Below are 21012 nucleotides of genomic sequence, written 5' to 3'. Positions count from 1 at the left end.
GCTATTTGATGCATCGTCTGTGTCTACTTTAAACCTCTTATCCTTACTTTTATGTTTCTTTTCCTTCATCTCTCTCTTTTCGTTTTGTTGGTTTTTTTCTTTCTCTTTTTTTTTTCTTCCTCCCGCATACCCTATGTACTACCCTATCCTCTTTAAAACTATTTGGTATAAATGCTTTATTCTCTCCCTTCTCCTTAATGGGTACGAACTAAATGCTATTTCACTTTGGGCAAATGCTTTGAACTTGACTGTGCACTATATTGCCCTGTTACTAACCTTAACCTTAATCTCTCTGCACTATCCCTAACCCTTTTCTTTCATCTGTCCCTAACTGTCTCCTTCTACTCTGACCCTAACCCTTTCCTTCCGTCCCTAACTATCTCTTTTTTGCTCTGACCCTACCCTTTTTCTTTCATTTATCCCTACCCCTCTCCCTCTACTATTATCCTAACCCTTTCGTCTCTACGTTTTCTTATCTAATCCTAACCTTGCTCTTTCCTCTGTCCCTAACCTTTTTCTTTTACCTGTCCCTAACCCTTTAAAATCTATCTGTCCCTAACTGTGTCTTTGTCCTCTGACCCTACCCCTTTCCTTTTGTCTATCCCTAACCTTTCTCTTTGATCTGTCCCCAACTTTTTTCTTTTATTTAACCTTAACCCTAAAAACTTTTGTATAACCCTACCCTTTTTGTCTTGTATAACCTTAACCTTTTGTCTTTACTTTCTCTCTTACCCCTCTATATATATAACTTGAACTTGTAAATAAATGTAAATTAATATGTTTCCCTCCTTCTCTATAAACTACTTTGCCTTCCTATCTCCCCGTCTTAACTATCCTATTTACTAATTTATCTTTATTTCTTTTCTTCTTATATTCTATATCACTCCTTACCCTAAACATACCTTATTATGCTTACCTCTTTTGTTTACTGTGGAATTGTGTTCCTTCTATTGCTACCTTTATTGTCTTACTGCCTCTCTTCTTACTTTCTACTTACTTCACCCTATTCCTATTATTCTGCCTTTCTTTTCTGACTAACTTGTTATCTGACCTTAAAACTAACCTGAAACCCTGACCCTTACGTCTATATATGATATATATATATATATATGTGTGTGTATTGGTTTACCTTCTCTACTGCTCCTCTGGACCTTTTGTACTATATCACTCTGGGTCTAAAATCCCTGGTCTCCTTACCTACTTACTATTTCTTTCTATATTATACCTCTTACTTTTCCTCTAACTCTCTCCTTCTGGCTGCTTCTTGACTGCTTATTCCCTCTGTTACTATCCCCTCTTTAACTCCCCTATAATATTAACCCTTATGGTGGTAAAATGCCTTATGCCCCATTGCATCTATCCTACTACTGTGATTGTGTGTAACCCTTGATGGCATTACGAATCACTTCTTGATACATGACCTGTATGTTATTTGCTGCTTGAACCCTGTAATAAAACCTGCATTCTGCTTATGTTTTATTGATTTATACTATAACCTTGAAATATATAAACCCTGATTATATCTTGAACTATACTCCTGTTATCTTATATTGACCTCCTCCACCCCGCTTGACTTTGCTTTCTCTTAACTCTGTATGTAACTATATATGAACCGGCTCTTGTGTTTGTATTATGGATATTGCCTTACTAATGAATAAAACGTCTATCTATCTTATGTATCACTACGAACCTAAAAATTACATCTTTGTTATTGTTCTTCTTTTCTTTATTCTGGGATGCTTATCTCCTTTTGGCCCCCTGTTGAATATCCCTATTATATTTCCCGAATGATTATCATTACCTTGGCGTCTGTGTTGATACCCTTGTCGTTATTTATTCCATATGTAATCCTTAATCCTAACCATCTTTAACGAACAACTCTCACTTCGGACGGTTATCTCAATCTATCTTACCTTAACCTACTTATATTACGCTCTATTCCTGTATGAATGTTCCCTCTCTTTGCTCCTTTTTATTTACATGCCTCTGGCTTCGTATTGATATACCGTCTATATTTGCTTAAAACCTTCCATCTTTACCTTTGTGCTTTCGCTTCCCCCCCCTTTTCCCCCTTTTTTCTTTTCTCTTCTTCTCATCAATTGTTTATTTCTTCTTTTATTATTCTTATACCTTCTATATCACTCTAACCTCTTTAAAACTATTTGGTATATATACTATATCCTCTTCCTCCTCTGTGATGTGTACGAACTGAATGTTGTTTCACCTTGTGGAAATGCTTCTAACCTGACTGTTTACTGTATTAACCTGTTACGTATGTATACCTTGTTTTCCTGCTCTTTTGACTTGACCTCCCCGCCCTTTCCCTGCCCTTTTTCTTTCAACTGTTACTAATCTTTTCCCTCCATCTATCCCGAACCTGTTTGTTTGATTTTATCTCTAACCCTAACTCTGTCCGCCCCTGCCTATTTCATTCTATGTGTCCCTAACCTTTTATTTCTCATCTATCCCTTACCTGTATTTCTATCTTCTTTCTCTATCCCTAACCTTTTCCCTTCATCTGTCCCTAACCTTTTCCTTTCATCTGTCCCTAACCCTTTGCTTTTATCTACCCCTAACTATCTCCTTCTGCTCTATATCTTACCTTTTTCTTACATCTATCTCCACCCCTGTCCCCCCTGCCACCAACCTGACCTTTTATCTCTACTTTCTCCTCATCCCTCCTGCCTATATCGAACCTGAACTTGTCATTTAATCCCTTTTCCTCCTTCTTTGTTCCTTTTTTTGCTTATCCTTATCCCTTTCCCCCTCTCAACTCCTCCACCTATTAACCTGTTTTTCTTTCTTCTTTTCTTTTTGATTTTATTTTTCCCTTTTCCTTTTTTTTGCTTTCCTTAACTCCTATCCCTATCTTCTAAACCATAAAACCGCCCCTCTCTCTGAAATATACTCCCTAACCCTAACACCTGCCTCTCTTGCTTCCATCCTATTCTCCTACTCTTATATGTCTTATGCGTTTTGCTGTGTAATTATGTCTGCGTAAACTATACTATTTACTTTGTCATTTTAACCACTTTATTTCTTCTCAACCTTTGCCCTCTTCCTTACTCTTTCCCTTATGTTCATTCTTAACCATCTTTATCCCTCTGGATTGACGCTAAATACGTCTGTTCTATCCTTAACGTTTTCTTCATATCTAACCCTAACTATCCCCTCTGCTCTATCCCTAACCTTTTCCCTTCATCTGTCCCTAACCTTGTTCTTTTCTCCGTCCTTAACCCTGTCCCTCTATTATAACCCTGACCTTCTATCTCTTTCTTCTGCATCTATCCCTAACCCTTTGCTTTTATCTTTCTTGAACCTTTGTCTTATCTCTACTTTTTCTCTAACTCTTCTGTCCATATTTGACGTGAACTTATCATGTAATCACTTTGCTTCCTTCTTTGTTTATTATTTTGCTTCCTTCCTTCCTCCTCTTAACTCTTCTACCTGTTAACCTGTTTTCGTTCTGCTTTTGTTTCTTTCTTTTCCTCTTCCTTTTTGACTGCTATTTCTATTTTCTATTGCTTTGTTTGTTTTGAACTTTTGCTCTTCTCCTTATGCTCCTTTGACTGAACCTCTTCCTTACTCTTTCCCTTATATTTATTATGAATCACCTTTCTCTGAATGAACGCCAAATACTTCTGTTCTATCTTTACCATTTCCTTCGTACTTGATCACTACTATTTCCTCTGCTCTATTTTAACCTTTTCCTTTTTCTTTTTTCTATCTAACCCTAAACCTTTTCCCTCTACCTATCCCGAATCCCTCTTCTCTTTATATTTAATTATAACTCTTTCCTTCTGCTCTCTCCCTCTACGCTTATAACCCTAACCTTTTGTTTCCAATCTTTCTCGTCTATCCCTGACCTCTCCTCTTATCTGTTCCTGACGACCTCTATCTGGATTAACGCTAAATACTTCTCTTCCATCTGTAACGTTTTCTTTCCATTTCATTCTCACCGTTCCCTCCGCTCTATCTCTACCCTTTTCCTCCTATCTATCCCTAACCTTTCCCCCCTATTTATCCCCTCTCCTGTCCTCTTTATATTGAACTGTGACTGTTTCCTTCTGCTCTCACCCTTAACCCCAAAAAAACCCTAACCTTTTGTCTCTCATCTTTCTTATGAATCCCTATCCTTTCTCTCTGCCCTATCCCTAACCTTTCTTCCCCATTTGTCCCTTCCCTATACTCCTCTCCTCTTCATCTTGAATTATAATCCTAACCCTTCTGCTCCCTCACTCTATTTTTATAACCCGGACCTTTTGTTTCTAATCTTCCTTGTCTATCCCTAACCCTTCCCTCTTATCTGTTCCTGACTACCTCCTCCTGCTCTGACCTTAACCCTTTTCTTTTATCTATTTCTACCTACTCCTACAATAATAACTCTAAACTTCCATTCCTGTCCGTGTTAAATGTGAACTTACGAATAAATAACTTAACCTGCTATATGACTTGTTTCTCTCGCTTACCTCCTCGTCTTAACTTCTCTGTTTATTCGTCTTACTTGTTCCCTACCTCTCTCTACTTTATTTCCTCTGTTCTAAAATTCCTCCTAAATGGTGACTATGTAACCTTCCTTTATCATCCTTCATTCTCTTCCCCCTCCTCGCCATTTCTGCTAACCCTATCTTAATATGGTCTTGACCTGCGGACTCCCTTATCTTCTGACTTATTCTACATAACCTCTATTGTCTTTATCCCTTCATTTCCTGTTGAATTCCCTTTCCTCTATTACTACCTCCCTTCTCTTACACTTTCTCTTTGACCTTTTGACCTACTTTACCCCATCACTCTAACCTTTCCTTTAACCCTGATTTATTATCTAACCCTAAAAATTGCAAACTACACTTCTACTCTAACCCTAAATTAATATCTTTGCTCTTCTTCCCTGCTTGATCTCTCCTTCAACCCTAAACCTCTTGCCCTCCCTCTTCTTCTCTTTTTTCTTGCTGCTCTTCTACTCCTTATTCCCTCTGTGACTTTTCTTTCTTTGACTCTCTTTTCATATTGAACTATATGATCTCAAAATGCCTTATACTTTGACCTGTCTATCCTACTACTCTGATTATACACCATGTGCCATGGGCTTGTGGGCACGTTTTAATATTTAAACTATATTGTCTTTGTCACCTATATCTATAATATAACCTGCTGCTTGCTTATTCTTCTTGTAATAACTATAATAATCTTGAAATATGCATGGAAAATCATCTTATATACTGCTATTGTCCTATCTTAACGTCCTCTCTGGATTGATATTGCTTCTACTGAACCGTATGTTGAATGATGTATAAACTGATTCTGTTCTTTCTCTTCTGAATATGGCCTTACTAATGAATGAAACATCTATGTATGTCTTATATAACTGCGAACCCTTTAACTATATCCTTCTTACTATCTCCTCTCGTTTCTCTATTATGCTACTCTGCTTTTGGCCATATATCGACGTTCCTTTTGCATTTCCTGAATGATTACCATTATCTTGGCGTCTGTACCCTCATTATGTTACAATTTTACGTATAACCCTAAAATCTAACTATCTTTAATGTATAACCCTAACTTCGGATGCTTATCTCTATTTATCTTACCTTAATCCTACTTATACGTTTTATATATGTGTGAATGTTCCCTCTCTTTGCTCCCTCTTTTTTATATGCCTCTGGCCTCGTGCTGTTTGATATATTGTCTGTATCTACTTTGAACCTCCCGTTCTTACTTTTATGTCTTTTTTCCTTTCTCTTTTTCTTTTTGTTTTGTTGTTTTTTCATCTTTTTAATTTTTATTTTGATACCTTATATATCTCCCTGTCCTCTTCAAAACTATCTGGTATACATGCTTTGTTTTCTCGCTTCTCTGTGATGTGTACGAACTGAACGCTACTTCACCTTGCGCAAATCCTTCGAACCTGACTATGCACTGTGTTGCCCTGTGGTGTATGTATACCTTATTCTCCTGCTGTTTTGGTTGACCTCTCTGCGCTGTCCCTGACCCTTTACTACCACCTGCCCCTGACCCTTTCCTCCTATCGATCCCTAACCTTTTTATTTTGTTTGGTTCCTAACCCTTCCCCTCCGTCTTCCCCCCCACCCATCTCTGCTTATCTATCCCTAACCCTTCCATTCTTCTCTTCCTCCCCCTTGCTTACCCTGGGTCCCCTCTATCACTCTTTGCTATCTCCTTTATCCCCTCTCCTGTTATATAAACCTTTCCTGTGTAAAAACGTCTCATACTCTGTTTTCTATTCTGCTTCCCTACTACACTTCTCTACTCCTTCCTCTCTAACTATAATACTCTCTTCTATCCTTTAACCTGTTTTGATTTCTTCTCTCTTCTTTTTCCTTTTCTTTTTCTGTTCCTGTTTTCTTTTTTTGCTCTTGAACTGCTGTTCCAATTTCGTAAATTTTCGTAAATAACCAAACCACCCCTATCTCTGAAATATATTCCCTATCTTCATCTTCAATCATGACTATTCCCTCTGCTCTGGCCGTAACCTTTTCCTTTCACCTGTCCCTAACCTTGTTCTTTTATTCTATCCCTAACCCTTTCCTTTCATCTATCCCTAACCCTTTCCTTTCATCTATCCCTAACCTTCTTCTTTTCTCTATCCCTAACCTTTTCCTGTTCCCCTGTCCCTAACCCTTCTCTTGCTCCCTCTGACCCTAACCCTTTCCTGTTGCTCTCTCTCTATCCTCTCTTACTCCTGATTATCTGCCCTCTTAAAACGCCTTTACTATCTACCTGCCGTCCTTTCTCTATCTAAATTCCTGTTTTTGTATTTTCCCTTGTCTCTGCTTTGCTCCTGCTTTGTCTATATCCCTCTAACTCTTGCTTTGTTACTAACCTCTTTGCTATATACTACCCCTAACTCTTTTTTCTCTTCCTTCTTCTTTCTCTCTCTTGCTCATCCTTTATTCCATCCGTATTTTTCTCCTCCTAATCCTTTCCCTTGGACCTCTACTTTAATTCTCGTTCGTCCTTTGTATTGTAAACTACGCCCTTCTAAACCTTACCTCTTCCTTTTTACTATCTCTTCCCTTTTATATCTTCACGCCTTCTCTTATCCTTAACTTATACTTACGCTTTATCTTACTATATTTTTATCTACCTCTTTTAAACTTTAACTTGTTGATTATTTTTACTCCCTTTATTCCCTGACCCTTTCGTCCCTATGTACTGAAATATTCTCCTTGCCATGAACTCCTTATTCTATAATCTCCTCTATCTACTTATCATCAACCTCTCTCCTATCCTTTTTGCTCCTTTAATTAAACTTATTCCTTGCTTCTAACGTCCTTATAATTCTAAATACTTATAACCCTGACTATATCTTTCTATTACTATTTTATTCTTGCCCCTTTCCCTTACTTACCTCTTTCTTCTATTTATCCCTAACCTTTTGCCTTTATCTGTCCCTAACCCTTTCCTTTTCTCTATCCCCAACACTCTTCCTTTCTCTATCCCCAACACTCTTCCTTTCTCTATCCCAAACACTCTTCCTTTCTCTATCCCCAACACTCTTCCTTTCTCTATCCCTAACCCTTTCCTTTTCTCTATCCCTAACCCTTTCCTTTTCTCTGTCCCTTGCCTCGCAATATTTACTCTCCTCTTCTATCTCTCCCTATCTATCCCCTTTAATCGTACTACTTCTCTGCTCTATTCTCTCCTGCTACTTATCTCTATCTTCCTTATACTTATACTTTTGCCGAACTATCTTCCTAACTATTTCTTATTTTATTACCTGCTATACTCCTACTTACCTGAACCTTAAATACCTACCTCCTTCTCCCTAACCTCTCTCTCATCTTTATTCTCCTCTACCCTTGTTACTTACTTGTTCTAACCTGTCCTGTTCCTCTACTTCTTCTTAACCCTTATCGTACCTCTCTAAATCTAAACTCTTCTATCTCCTCCTCGATTTTTACTGGCTTTTGCTGTACTACTCCTCTATTTATAAACTTTGTGGAACGGCTTATCTTTATGTATATGCTTATGACCCTATCTAAATGATTGTCTTTTTGTTTCCTATTGTTTTTGTTGCTATCTTACTCTCTCTTGTCTACCTCTATTTGATATCTACTTCTTATATCTCTTACCCCTTTTTCTTTTGCCTTTCCTTCTCTTTCTTTTCTCTTCCTATCTTATGTCTCTTTTATCCAATCTTGACCTTAAACTTTGGACGTCTGCTTTAATTCTCTATTTTGCTTTATAATATAAACTATATGCTCCTATACTTAACCCTACAATTTGCTGTTATATCCTCCCTTTTATATCTCCCTCTTTTCTCTACTCTTTAACTTATGCCTATATTTGATTTTCGCCATGTTACTATGTACCTCTTCTACACGATGTATTTATGCTATTCTATTAATGCTTAACCCTTATCCCTAACTTATTTATCTTATTTATATCCTGTATTTCCTGGCGTTTTCGTTTATATGTACTGAAATATTTCTGTTGCTACTACTTGTTTACTTTGAACTCTCCTTCCTCTACTTATTTTAAACTTCTACTTTATTCCTATGCTTTATTAACTAAATCTCTTCCCTACTATATATATCCTTATAATTCTAAACACCTTTTATCTGAATTACGTCCTTATGGTGCTCCCCTATACTTAAACGTTTCCTCTAATCTATTCCTAATTTGCTTCTTTTACCTGTCCCTAACTTATTCCTCTATCTATCCCTATCCTTTTTTTCTTTTTACCCCTACTCTTTTCTCTTATTTATCCCTACTTCTAACTATCTATTCTTTTCTTTTATCTATCCTTAACCTTAAAATATTGATCCTCTTTAACTTTATATCTTCTTAACTTTGTAATTCTTTCCTTTATGCCTCTATAACTTACAACTTATACTGTCTTTTGATTATCTTGTAACCCTTTTCTTACTAATCTAACCCTCTCTTACTCTCTTTTCCTGTTTCTCCTTCTTATATGTATGCCTTCTTCTATCTAACTGCCTGGCCTGTTTTCTCTTGCCTTCTCCTCTTATAACCCCTCTGTTATCCTTATTATTCTCTACTCCTCTCCCTTTATTATCTTATCCTTCCTACCTATGTTACCCCTCTTGTTATATAAACCCTTATACCTCCTCTTATATAATTGCTGGCTTATGCTGTATTGCTCCTTTATTACCTCTACTACTAATACCTCTTTTCTTCCCTACTCTCTCTATTAAATTAATTCTTTCCTTATTATTATAACTTTTAACGCCCTGCTTTATCGACTATCTACTGCTATATTGTAAATCCTCTTCTAAATAACTAACTAATATATAACCTGATTCCCCTGTACTCCTGCCTACTGGTAAAATGTGTCCTGCTACCCCTTCTTGCCATGCCCCTGACCTTATGATAAAATGGTTGTCTTTGGAACCTTATTCGGCTTGTTCTGTGTTAATTTATCTGGTGCTTACTATTCTTCTATATCTTGGTGTTATTTAATCTGTATATATTATGAACTTGGAATTTTGTATAATGCTGACTATCTACTTGTATTTGTCGTCCTGTTTACCCCCTTATCTTCATCTATATCCTTATATGCCTTTACAATTCTATTTGAATTGGAACTTTTGACTCTGGCTTTGGACTGGAATCTCTCTCTCTCTTACTTATGCCTGCTTATACTGACTACCTTACTTTATTAATATAAACACCCCTCTTGTTTTTCCTTTACTTTATCCTTAACTTTTATTCCTACTCTATTTTTAACTTTTTCTCCACTCTAACTCTTACTTTTATTTCTGCTCTGTTCCCAACTTTCTATTTCTACCCTATCCTTAACCCTTTTTCCTCTCACCTTTATTTCTACTCTATCCCAAACCCTTTTCTTTTAACCTATCCCTAACCCTCTTCTTTATTCTAACCCTTACCTTTATTTCTGCTCTAACCCTAACCTTTTTCTTTTAACTTATCCCTTACCTTTTCTCTATTCTATCCTCAACTTTTATTTCTGCTCTATTTCTAACTTTCTTTTAACCTATCCCTAACCCTTTTCTTCATTCTAACCCTCACCTTTATTTCTGCTTTATCTCTGACCCTTTTCTTTTAACCTATCCTTTATCCTTTTCTCTACTCTAATCCTGCCCTTTATTTCTGCTCTATCCCTAACTCTTATTCCTGCTCTATCCCTCACCCCTTTTTTTTACTCTATCCTAACTTCTAATCCTGCTCTATCTCTAACCCTTTCCCTATAATATATCCCAAACTTTACTTTTGACCTATCTCTAATACTTGCCTTTATTCTAACTCTCACTTTAATTCCTGCTTTATCCCTAACCCTTTCCTTTTGACCTATCCCTAACCTTAACTCTGTACGATCTCTGACTTGCTTATGCTCTCCCTCTGTGGGCTGCTATATGAACCTTCCTCCTTCTTTCTTACCTAACTCTGTTTACTTATTATTCCTCCTTGTTATCCTGTCTGTATATGTTTCCTTTCTCCTTCTAACTCCTTTCTTCCCTTTCCTACTCTATTATATACATTAACCATCTACCTTATGAATCTGCTATCTTTGGTTTGTTACTTATTAACTTCTCCTCTCTTACTTACTCTTCTAACCTTTTGGTTTATAACCTTTCTCGTCGTACTTTCTTGTTGTTTTGTGAATAACTTATAACTCTTTTTTACTATCTTACTCCCTTATCTCTTTCTCTCTATTTACTCTTTAATCTTCTTTACTATGACTCCTATACTCTTATGAACTCGCCTCTACGGACGAACACCTTACTACTCGGCCCTTTTGTTATACTATGCTACTATGCTATCTAATCTAAAACTGGTCCTGTTATCTTCAACTCTGTATCTGTCTATATTATGCTTATATTCCTATGTTCCCTTTTCGCTCCTATCCTTGCCCTCTTTACTTTTGTCTCTTTCTCTGCTCTTTATATTCCTCCCTTCTTCCCTATCCCTTCTCTCCTCTCTATGCTTTACCCTTCTTGCCTCTACTTTCCTCTGCTCCTTGGATCCCCCCTTTCTTGTTGCTTGCTAATTGTATATCCCCTCTATTATCTGTTTCTCTACTCTATCTCCTACGTTTTCTCTACTCTATCCCTCCTAAACTTTACTTTATTGCTGACTTCTATTTCTGCCCTATTCTTAACCCTTCTCTTTGCTGTATTCCTGACTTTGATTCCTACTCTGACCTTAATCCTTCTCTTTAACCTATCTCTGACCCTTACTGTGTACTATCCCTGGCTCCCCTATACTCTACCTCTATGGGCTGCTAAATCAATCTCCCTCCTTCTCTTTTACTGAAATCTGTTTCTTTACTCTTCCCCCCTTGGTCTTCCATCTGTTTGTTTTCTATTTCTCTCTATCTACCTTCTTTCTACCTCCCTTTATCTTTAACTACTGTCTGCTGTATAATTCTGCTATCTTTGGTATGTGATTCTTTAATTCCCCCTCTCTTGCTGACCTTGCTACCCCTTCTTGGCTGTAATTTTTCTCGGCGTACTCTGCTCTCTGTCTATAATAAATCTTTTACTCTTTCCTATTATCTTAATACTATTCTCTTTCCCTCTGCTTGCCCCCTAATCTGCTTTATTATAACTCCTATACTCTTACTAATTCGCCTTTGTTAACTGACCTCTTACTGTTCTGCCCTTTTGTTCTGCTACGCTATCTAACCTAAAACTGGCCCTGAAATCTTTAACACTACATCTGCATTATATTTACGCTCTTACATCCCCTTTTTACTTCTGTTTTTTCCCTTCTCTCCGGCCCCTTTCTCTGCTCTTTCCATCCTTCCACTGTTGCCTATACCTTTTGCTGCTCCTTGTATTCCCCTCTTCTTGCTCCTTGCTTATTATTCATCCCCTCTGTTACTCTTTGTCATCTTCCACCTCCTGCTCTCTTGTGCTATTAAATCTTTCTGTGTGAAAAAACATCTGATGCTCTGTTTTCTATTATCCTTTACTACTATACTTCCCTACTCCCTACCCTAAACTGTCGTACTCCTATGTACGGCCCCTACTCGCCCCGCCTTGCCCTGCCTGATCACCCCTCTGCTACGCCCTCTACTGCCCTCTGCCACAACTGACTCGTCAACCGGCACAACTTGCTTGACTGCACCCCTCCCCATTGGATCATCTGCCCTAACCACTCGTCGTCGTCCTCGGTGTTGTCACGGGCGTCGTCGTCCTCGGTGTTGTCACGGGCGTCGTCGTCCTCGGTGTTGTCACGGGCGTCGTTGTCCTTGGTGTTATTGCGGCGCTCGTCGCCCCTGGTGTTATCACGGCTCGCCTCGCCCGCCGCCCTGCCCCTTACAACCACGTCGTCCGCCCATAAAAATGCGCTCTTCCGGTCCGTCTGATGGATGATGCCTCCTACCTGCTGCCAAAACGGCAACACCAACCATAAATACCACACCAACAACTCGCCGACCTCGCGCGGCAAATACCGGTGTATCACCTTGGCCGTCCCCGTCTGGCGGTAATTCTTGTGGTACGACGTGACGAAACACATCATGCCGTCGTGTGCGAACACGTTCCTGACCCCGCCGTTGGCCGTGTTGCTGTGTCTGATGCCTGCTAACTCGGGCGCCCGCGCCGGCTGCCCTGCCACCATGTGCATCAACATCCACAACCGCTCCCGGAACGATTCCAACGCTTGTCTGTATGCCTGCACCGTCCTCTCGCGGTACGGGTGGTGACTATTGCTGTGGTTGGACGTGGCCTCCTCCGCCTCTCCTGCTGCTGCCACTGCCGCCGCCGCCGCCGCCGTCCCTCGCGTCGGGTCTAACCACGCCCGCCGCCGTGCCTCCGACTCTGCGATGCGCCGTGCGATCCACCCCTTCCCCTTGCCCACCCACGCCTCGTTGCGGTCATCGTGTAAAAACGAATACCCCGGCCGGTCCTGGCTGTGGTCGTCGTGCATGCTCTCCCACCTGATGGCGGGCAACGCTGCTGCCAACGCTGATCGGCCTCCATACCCATCGCCATGCTCATCGCCGTGCTCATTATCCCTGTCCCCATCCCCATCCACCACCGCCAACTGCGCCAACAACGACCGCGCCTCCTGCGCTAACCCGTGGAACATCTCGGCCAACTCGCACACCCGCACCTGCACCCGTCGGAACGATATCCGGTCGCCGCTCCAATCCACCATCCCCGGCGCCACCGTGTTGAACCGGATGTGCATCCCGTACGTCCGCGCATCGTAAATCCAATTCATCGCCCTGGGCTCGTCGTCCGGCCGCCCGGGCATCCGCGTCATGAACCGCCGCACCTTGTCGCGCACCAAATGGAACACGCTGCTGGCCTCCTCGTACGCCGCCTCGGCCCCTTTGGTCGCCGTCAACTCCGCCACCTCGTCCTGCCGCTCCAACCACGCCTGGTACACGACGAACATCTTGGCCACCTTGATCACGGCCGAATAATTCGTCGTGTACTCCGTTGCCTGGTGCCAACCGCCGTCCTCGCGGATGCCCAACACCGCCAACGCGCCGATCATCGCGCTCTCCTTCTGGCTCTGCTTGTACGGGTCCTCGATGATGGCGATGATGGCGTCCAAACACATCCTCTCGACCTCCTCCGCCTGCGCGGCCTGCCTGCTGCCGACGTCCGCCTCGACACGGCTGGTGAACGCATCCCACAACGACCCCTGCCGCATGGTGAACCGATACGGCGGCCGCTCGCGCTCCGGCCACTCGTCCATGCGGAACCATATGCTCACCATCTTGCGCCAAACCTCCTTATACCGCTGCCACGTGTCGTCCTCCATGCGGTTGTCGAACGGCCGCACTGGCTTCTGGCTGATCTCCTTCCGCTCCGCCTCGAACAACACGTCGTGCCCGACCTTGTGCGGTGCTGCTGTTGCGCGTGCCTTGTCGGCGACGCTGTTGAACACGGCCCACACGAACCGGAACGTCTCCTCGCCATCCTCAATTGGTCGCGTGGCCTCCTGTAACTGCGTCTTGTTCAACCCTTCCAAATCCCTCGTCCACCCGGCGCGGTACAACCACCCGTTCGGCTCCAACTTTTCGTCTACTATACTAACCTCCTCGCGCGCGTCGGCCTCGAACCGCTTCTCTTGGTTCTCGTGCAACGCGACAAACCACGCCGTGTTATCCGTCCCCAGCTCTGGTGGCTCGCTTTGAACGGCCATCCCTAACCCCCGCCCGACCTCGAACCACCGGCTCCCGGCGCGCGATGGGAAAAACCGCTGGCACGGCACCCCCGTCGTCCACGGTAAATCCCTTGCTACCGTGGCCCTCTTACGCACATTGCCCCCCTTCTGCCAATCATTGTGTCATCCGTGCTCGGCCCGGCAATGCCTTTGGATGACTTGTGGCCGCCGGCACATATACGGACACTCTGCGCATCGTATGCCGTCCGCCTTCGGTGCCGCAATGTGTGGGATGGGTGGCGTGCTTGGGTCTGGATACTGTAATGTGGCTAAATCGGCTTGGGTGCGGACAATCCTTGGGATACTGCGGATGGCCTCTGCGATATGGGATCTGCTGGCGACGGGGATCTCTCGGTGATGTATCCTCAAATGTGACAATACTTCATCGGCAACCACGGCAAACTGGCGTACCCTACAAATCGCAACGGCATACTGGGGATTATGGACGAACGGCTCCATCCCAATGACTTGTGCTGGGGGATGAATAATGATGAATCTATTCTGCTGTTAATGGCTTGTTAAATGGCTTCCTCCTATGCTAAATACTAACATTACCTGCCTCCTGAAACTATTTACTTCTAACCTGTCTCTGCATCCTGCCCCCTTGAATCATCTTCTCCTGCTGGGTGGTGTGTTATCTGATTCGCTGGATGGCGCGCTCTTCCCAACTCGATGGGTCCGTGCGCGCCCAATCACCAACAACATCCCAATTTCCTCCTCATACGAAACCGACCTGTTCCTCCTTTTACATGCATCGAGTACCTTTGAAAATATACCTCTGACTGGATCTACATTATGGCTTTTGATGCATCCTACTTTCGTTTATTTTGGGGCTGAAAATCACTATGAACTCTACTACCCTATTTTCAATGAACCCTACCCTATGCCTTTGCGGACCCACTTTAATTTGGCTGGCCGTCTTGATGTGTCAGAAAGTCCGGGATGGAATTCGGAAGTTCGCCGTGGATAACCGCTGTGGCGGTGGCCCTGATCCCCTGGGATTAAGGACAAGTTTGGCATGATGACCTTGAGAGATATTTGCCATAAAAGCGACCCTGAGAGGTATTAAGCAGAGTTTTTCCAGTCTGGACAAACCCTGATAGCTAGGGTAACTAAGCCCTACCTTGGGACATAAAAGAAGTCCTAGAAGATCCTCGGTTGAAGAAGAGGAGAAGATTTTTCATAAGACAATACACATCACTTTTCTGGTCCTATGACTTGGTGCACGATTCGACAATTAACAGTCTGAAGAGCCTCAACCCGATCGCCAGTGCGTCCATCGGAACGGACGAAACGAACGCCAAGTCACGAATAAGGGCTTCTGTCATCTAACAGGACCCAATACACTGGACACTTGTGTACAACGTCTACTTCCTGTTATAAGTACCTCACAATGGCTTTAGACTCAAAGAAGCTAAGTCTCGATGGACCTGACGACTGGGTCCTTTGGATCGATCAACTACGATCAAAGTCACAGCTGTATAACCTTTGGCAATACTTGAATCCCGAATCAAAGCCTCAAGGTAACCTTGCTACACGACTACGCCCACCTCGCGAACCAAATATTACCGACTTCTCGATAACGGCACAAGCGAGGAATCGGAGAGCACAAGCCCAAGAAGAGGAGGGAGTAGACACTCCTGACTTAGCCTCAGAAGCATCGCTAGATATCCCAGAGACCATTCGAGACTTATCCAGTGCTGACGCAGCTATATATAATCACCAGTGGACTGAGTACAACAATAAGGCTAAACAACATGAGATCCTGATTAAGAATCTTGCGACAGTTCAGACGTGGATTCAGACCACAGTTTCAGAATCCCTTCTTCGAAGCTGCTGTACTGCGGACAAACCTATTGACGTCTGGATATCGAACCTCAAGGACAGAGTGGGCATCAGTAGTGTCGACCGGCTGAGAGCCGCCCACGTCCAGTATCAACAGACCCTCACACAACCTCTTAGAAAGAGACTCTCAACAAGGAAGGAGGTTGAGGATTGGGTGACTCAATGGGACCAAGCCATCCACGAAGCGAAAGAAGCTGAGGTAGCAGGAGTTACTCAGTCAGCTATATGGTTTCCTGAACTTATATCAGCCCTTCGCCAGAGCCCTATCTGCACTTGGGCTGATTCCTTTGAAGTTCTGAAGATATCTGACGCTGATAAGGGGACTCTGACGCCTGGCGAAGTTATCTCAGCCATCCGGACCCATCTCCGCGCGACAAATGAGGTCGCCACCACCAAAGGAAAGATCGGAAGAGGAGTCTTTGGCCCTACGACAGAGCTGAAAAGCCAGCAAGAGGAAGGCCCCCGTCGGGGGAGTAGCTCCCGAGGAAGAGCAAGGGGACGGGGCCAAGATCGAAAGAGACCCTACGAGGGAGACCAAGACTCTCGATACAACCAACTCTGTGAAGCGTGCAGAGGTCGACACCCACTAAGCCGTTGCTACTACGCCTTTCCAGAAAAGAGGTACCAAGGATTTATCCCTAATAGTATCCTCGAAGAAGCAGTTGCCCTAAAGATGAAGGGTGACCCAGACCTTATTGATCGAATAAGGAAGTGTAAGGTCAATGACGAGAGCAATTGACTACATGGAAGATGCCGAGGAAAGTCGTTATTTCCTCCTGCAGCCTTTCATGTGGGCGATGAAAAGTACCCCTTGATCAACTCAGCTATTCTGGATTCCGGAGCCACAATTCACATCTTCAACAACCCCTCGCGATTCCACAACCTAGTTGGAGCTGCTACTGGAGACTACCTGTGGGCTGGAACCCAGCCAGTCCCTATTGAGGGCTATGGAACTGTCGACATATACCCATCCGCCAACAACAACTCTAGCACTCGAATACGACTATACAACGTGGCTCTATGTCGCCAGATGGCGAGCAACCTGGTCTCATACAGCCAGCTACGAAAGAGAGGAATATGGTGGGACTCAAGCCCTGGGAATAACTGCATGAGGAAATCAGACTACACCTTCTTATGCAATATCCAAGAATCCTACGGTCAACAAGTACTTGAGTATCGAGAGCCAACTTCATATGCAGGTTCTTTCAACATCACAACTGAGAATCCGCCACAGCCAGCTAAAAGAAACCGGTATACATCAACAACCCGCCGGAAACCAATAAGTGGTGATGCCCTCCTTTGGCACCGAAGACTCGGCCATCCGGGGCCTCAAGTACTCCGCCACTTAGCGAACGCGGCAAGAGGAGTCAGACTGCAAGGAGCTCATAATCCTATCACCACTGTCGACTGCGATGCGTGTGGAACAGCGAAAGCCTACCGAGTAGTCCGACGCGCCCCTCGAGAGTCAGTCAAGAGGGCCAAGTGTGGAGAACGAATAGCCATAGACTTCCACGACTTCAACCAAGGGTACCGGGGCTACGTCTCGGCCCTGCTATTCACAGACCGGCCCTCAGGATACTCATGGGACTACTACCTCATAGACCGAACGACTACAACACTAAAAACGGCAATCAACGAATTCCTCGCTCTCATGAAGACTCAGTATGAGATTACAGTGAAAACTCTTGAGTGCGATGGAGAGCTGCCACGCCACCCCCAGATTGAGGATGTGTTACGCGAAATTGGCATGATCCTAGAGGTCTCAGCGCCAAATACCCAGGCGCAAAATGGGGGAGCGGAAAGAGTAGGAGGGGTCATCAAAACAAAAGCAAGAGCTATGAGAGGTGGTGCGAAGCTACCGGAATACCTCTGGCCTGAGACTACCGCCGCCGCCACCTATCTCAACAACCGGACGCCGACAGCGGCGAGGGGGTGGAAGTCGCCCTACGAGTTATTCCATGAAGCCTTTAGAGAGGACGAATCAAGAGTTCCTGACTTATCCCACCTTCGCTCTTATGGGTGCAAGGCATATAGCATGACGACAGACGCACAACTACACTGCAACCGTCGGAGGAAGCTCTCACCGCGCGCCTGGATTGGTTACCTGGTCGGGTACTCCTCAAGCAACTCCTACAGAATCTGGAACCCAATCAACAGCCAAGTCTTCACAACCCGGGATGTTATCTTCAACGAATCAGAACACTTTAATGGTAATATAGCATCACTGAAGGATGACTTACTACAGCTAGATCTCGAAGAAATCCAAGCTACAATTGCTCGCTTAGTCTCTGAATCTCAAAGGCTAGAGCCACTACCACAAGATGCGGACGAGGAAGCTGATGAGATCGAGGAGGGCGCAGCAGCGCCTCAAGAAGTCATCGCTGCAGCAGCTAAGAATACAGAACCACTCCCTCAGGGACACCCTGAAGGCGAGTATCAATATACCCAAGCTAAGTTTTCGCTCTTACCTACTCCTCCACAGTCCCCACCAGCTGCGTTTTTCGCCCAGCTCAAGGAGGTCGAAGAGAGGGGGTGGGAATATATTGATAATAGATACGAGAAGATATCTCGCGCTCCGCCTCAACGCGTGACGCCGCGAACCTCGTTCAAAGCCGCCTTCCTTGCAGGAGCAACCAAAAGAATCAAGAGACAACCTCTGATGTTGCGGTCGTGGCCTGGCCAGCCCGATACGGCTCCAGAGAGTACAAAAGAAAATACAGGGTTGACGTCGTTGAGAAAGACTCCCAGTCCAATATTGGATGGAGAGGCATGCCGAATTGGCGCCCACTGGAAGAGTCTGCCTCCGCTCCCCGCGTCTCACGATAGGTTGAAGGATCATCCTTGCGGTAAAGAATTTAGAGAGGCTGAAATAAGCCACCTCGACGGTCATAAAAAGACTAGATCGTGGGAAGAAGTCCTACGAAGGAGCGCAAAGGGTCACAAGATCCTAGGATGCCATTGGGTATACACCTACAAGCTTGATAAGCACGGCAGGCTCATGAAATACAAAGCGCGCCTTGTTATTCGAGGAGACCAACAACCACGAGACGTACGGGAGACGTACGCAGCAACTCTCGCCGGAGCTTCGTTTAGGACTCTGGTGGCTATAGCTAACCGATTCGACCTCAAGTTACTACAATACGACGCAGTTAACGCCTTCGTGCATGCTGATATCGATGAGGAAGTATATATGGAGATGCCGCCAGGACACCGCAAGAATGGATATATCCTGCGCCTAAGAAAGGCACTCTATGGCTTACGCCGCTCTCCTCTCCTTTGGCAAAGACATCTTGAGGAAGGACTCCGCCGTTTGAGATTCACCCGAGTAAAAGGAGAAAACTGCTGTTGGAAGAAGGGGAAGATTATGTTCTTCTTCTATGTTGACGACTGCGTCTTCGCCTTCCCTGAATCTCTTCATGAAGAAGCAAATTCGCTAATCAAACAACTGCAGTCAAAATACCACCTTGAGGGTGGAAAAGAGCTTCATTGGTTTCTTGGAATCGAAGTTTTACGGGATCGAAAAAGCCGTCGGCTCTGGCTCTCACAGTCGGTTTACATTGAAAAGCTCGCGAAATTATTGAAGCATGACGACCCTGCCTGTGATGAATATACAGGAAAAGGATACCTTATTCCTATGAGCCCCGAAGAGCTTCTCCCTTATGAGGGAGAGGCCACGCTCACAGAAGTCAACCTATACCAACGAAAGATCGGTTCAATCCTGTACGCAGCAGTAATGACGAGACCTGATGTCGCCTTCGCCGCAAGCAGACTTGCTCGGTTCAACCAAAATCCAGGGCCTAAACACCACAAGGCGGCAAGTCGAGTGATACGATACCTTCTAGAGACTCAGCACCTCTGCCTTGAATATGGTTCAGACCCAGGGTCAGACTCGGAAGGCCTACAGGTGGCGTCAGACGCCAGCTTCGCGGACAACTCCCTGGACAGGAAGAGCTCCCAAGCGTTCGCTATGAAGGTATTCGGTGGGCTGACAATGTGGAGAGCAAATAAGCAAGCAACGGTTACAACTTCAACAACAGAAGCAGAGCTTCTTGCACTATCCCAAGCAGCTCGCGAGGGACTCTTCATGAGCCGACTTCTTTCCTCCCTGCACATCGATCTCCCCTTAGAGAGAGGAGCCAATGCCTCCTACGGAGACGAGGAACCCCTCAGGCCTACGGTCACAATACAATGCGATAACCTGCAGACTATTGGCCTTGTGACGAAGGAGTTAGTACAACTACAAACGAGGCTACGTCACGTGGATATACATAACCACTGGCTTCGTCAGGAAGTAGAAGAACGACGAATACGGGTTATATACACTCCTTCGACAGAACTTATGGCCGATGGATTCACAAAGGCACTCCCTCTACAGCCCTTTCAGCGTTTTCGAACCCAAATCGGCCTCGTGGATAAATCAGAGGCCCTGGCCGCAAGTCGTCAGAAAGACCTTGAAGAGAACTCAGAGGTCTGGAAGAAGCTGGCTCAGGAAATTGACGTATGGGCTATGGAGGAACACGATGTAAACAATCAGGCTCAAGAACGGAAAGAGTAACACACGATTACCTACAAACTGAAGAGCTCTGATGGAAGCGAAGGACTATGGATTTGGACGATTCAGACTTCAGGGGGTGACCGGACATGAAGATAGGCTACAGCGGACGCTATAGCCTAAGGGGGTGTGTCAGAAAGTCCGGGATGGAATTCGGAAGTTCGCCGTGGATAACCGCTGTGGCGGTGGCCCTGATCCCCTGGGATTAAGGACAAGTTTGGCATGATGACCTTGAGAGATATTTGCCATAAAAGCGACCCTGAGAGGTATTAAGCAGAGTTTTTCCAGTCTGGACAAACCCTGATAGCTAGGGTAACTAAGCCCTACCTTGGGACATAAAAGAAGTCCTAGAAGATCCTCGGTTGAAGAAGAGGAGAAGATTTTTCATAAGACAATACACATCACTTTTCTGGTCCTATGACTTGGTGCACGATTCGACATGATGAACCCGACATCAGTTCATCGTGGACGTGATGTCAGTTCAT

The 21012-nt window shown here is 44.2% G+C and overlaps 2 protein-coding genes across 2 annotated transcripts; one reads left to right on the top strand and one right to left on the bottom strand.

Moving 5' to 3' along the window:
- Positions 1 to 12000: 12000 nt before the first annotated feature.
- Positions 12001 to 14109, bottom strand: CGGC5_v010276 (uncharacterized protein; the record flags this gene model as incomplete). Its single annotated transcript, XM_066152301.1, has 1 exon — positions 12001 to 14109. The coding sequence occupies one exon, from the start codon at positions 14107 to 14109 to the stop codon at positions 12001 to 12003; it is 2109 nt and encodes a 702-aa protein (XP_066008397.1).
- Positions 14110 to 17812: 3703 nt separating this feature from the next.
- Positions 17813 to 20530, top strand: CGGC5_v010275 (Retrovirus-related Pol polyprotein from transposon TNT; the record flags this gene model as incomplete). The annotated part of the gene is made up of 1 exon (XM_066152300.1): positions 17813 to 20530. The coding sequence occupies one exon, from the start codon at positions 17813 to 17815 to the stop codon at positions 20528 to 20530; it is 2718 nt and encodes a 905-aa protein (XP_066008396.1).
- Between the last annotated feature and the right edge of the window lie 482 nt (positions 20531 to 21012).

This window comes from Colletotrichum fructicola (assembly GCF_000319635.2).
Source record: "Colletotrichum fructicola Nara gc5 chromosome Unknown KSG_Nara_v1_contig05, whole genome shotgun sequence".
NCBI classification, from domain to species: domain Eukaryota; kingdom Fungi; phylum Ascomycota; class Sordariomycetes; order Glomerellales; family Glomerellaceae; genus Colletotrichum; species Colletotrichum fructicola.
Note: the sequence above shows the minus strand (reverse complement) of the source record. Positions and strands in the feature narration are given on the sequence as shown.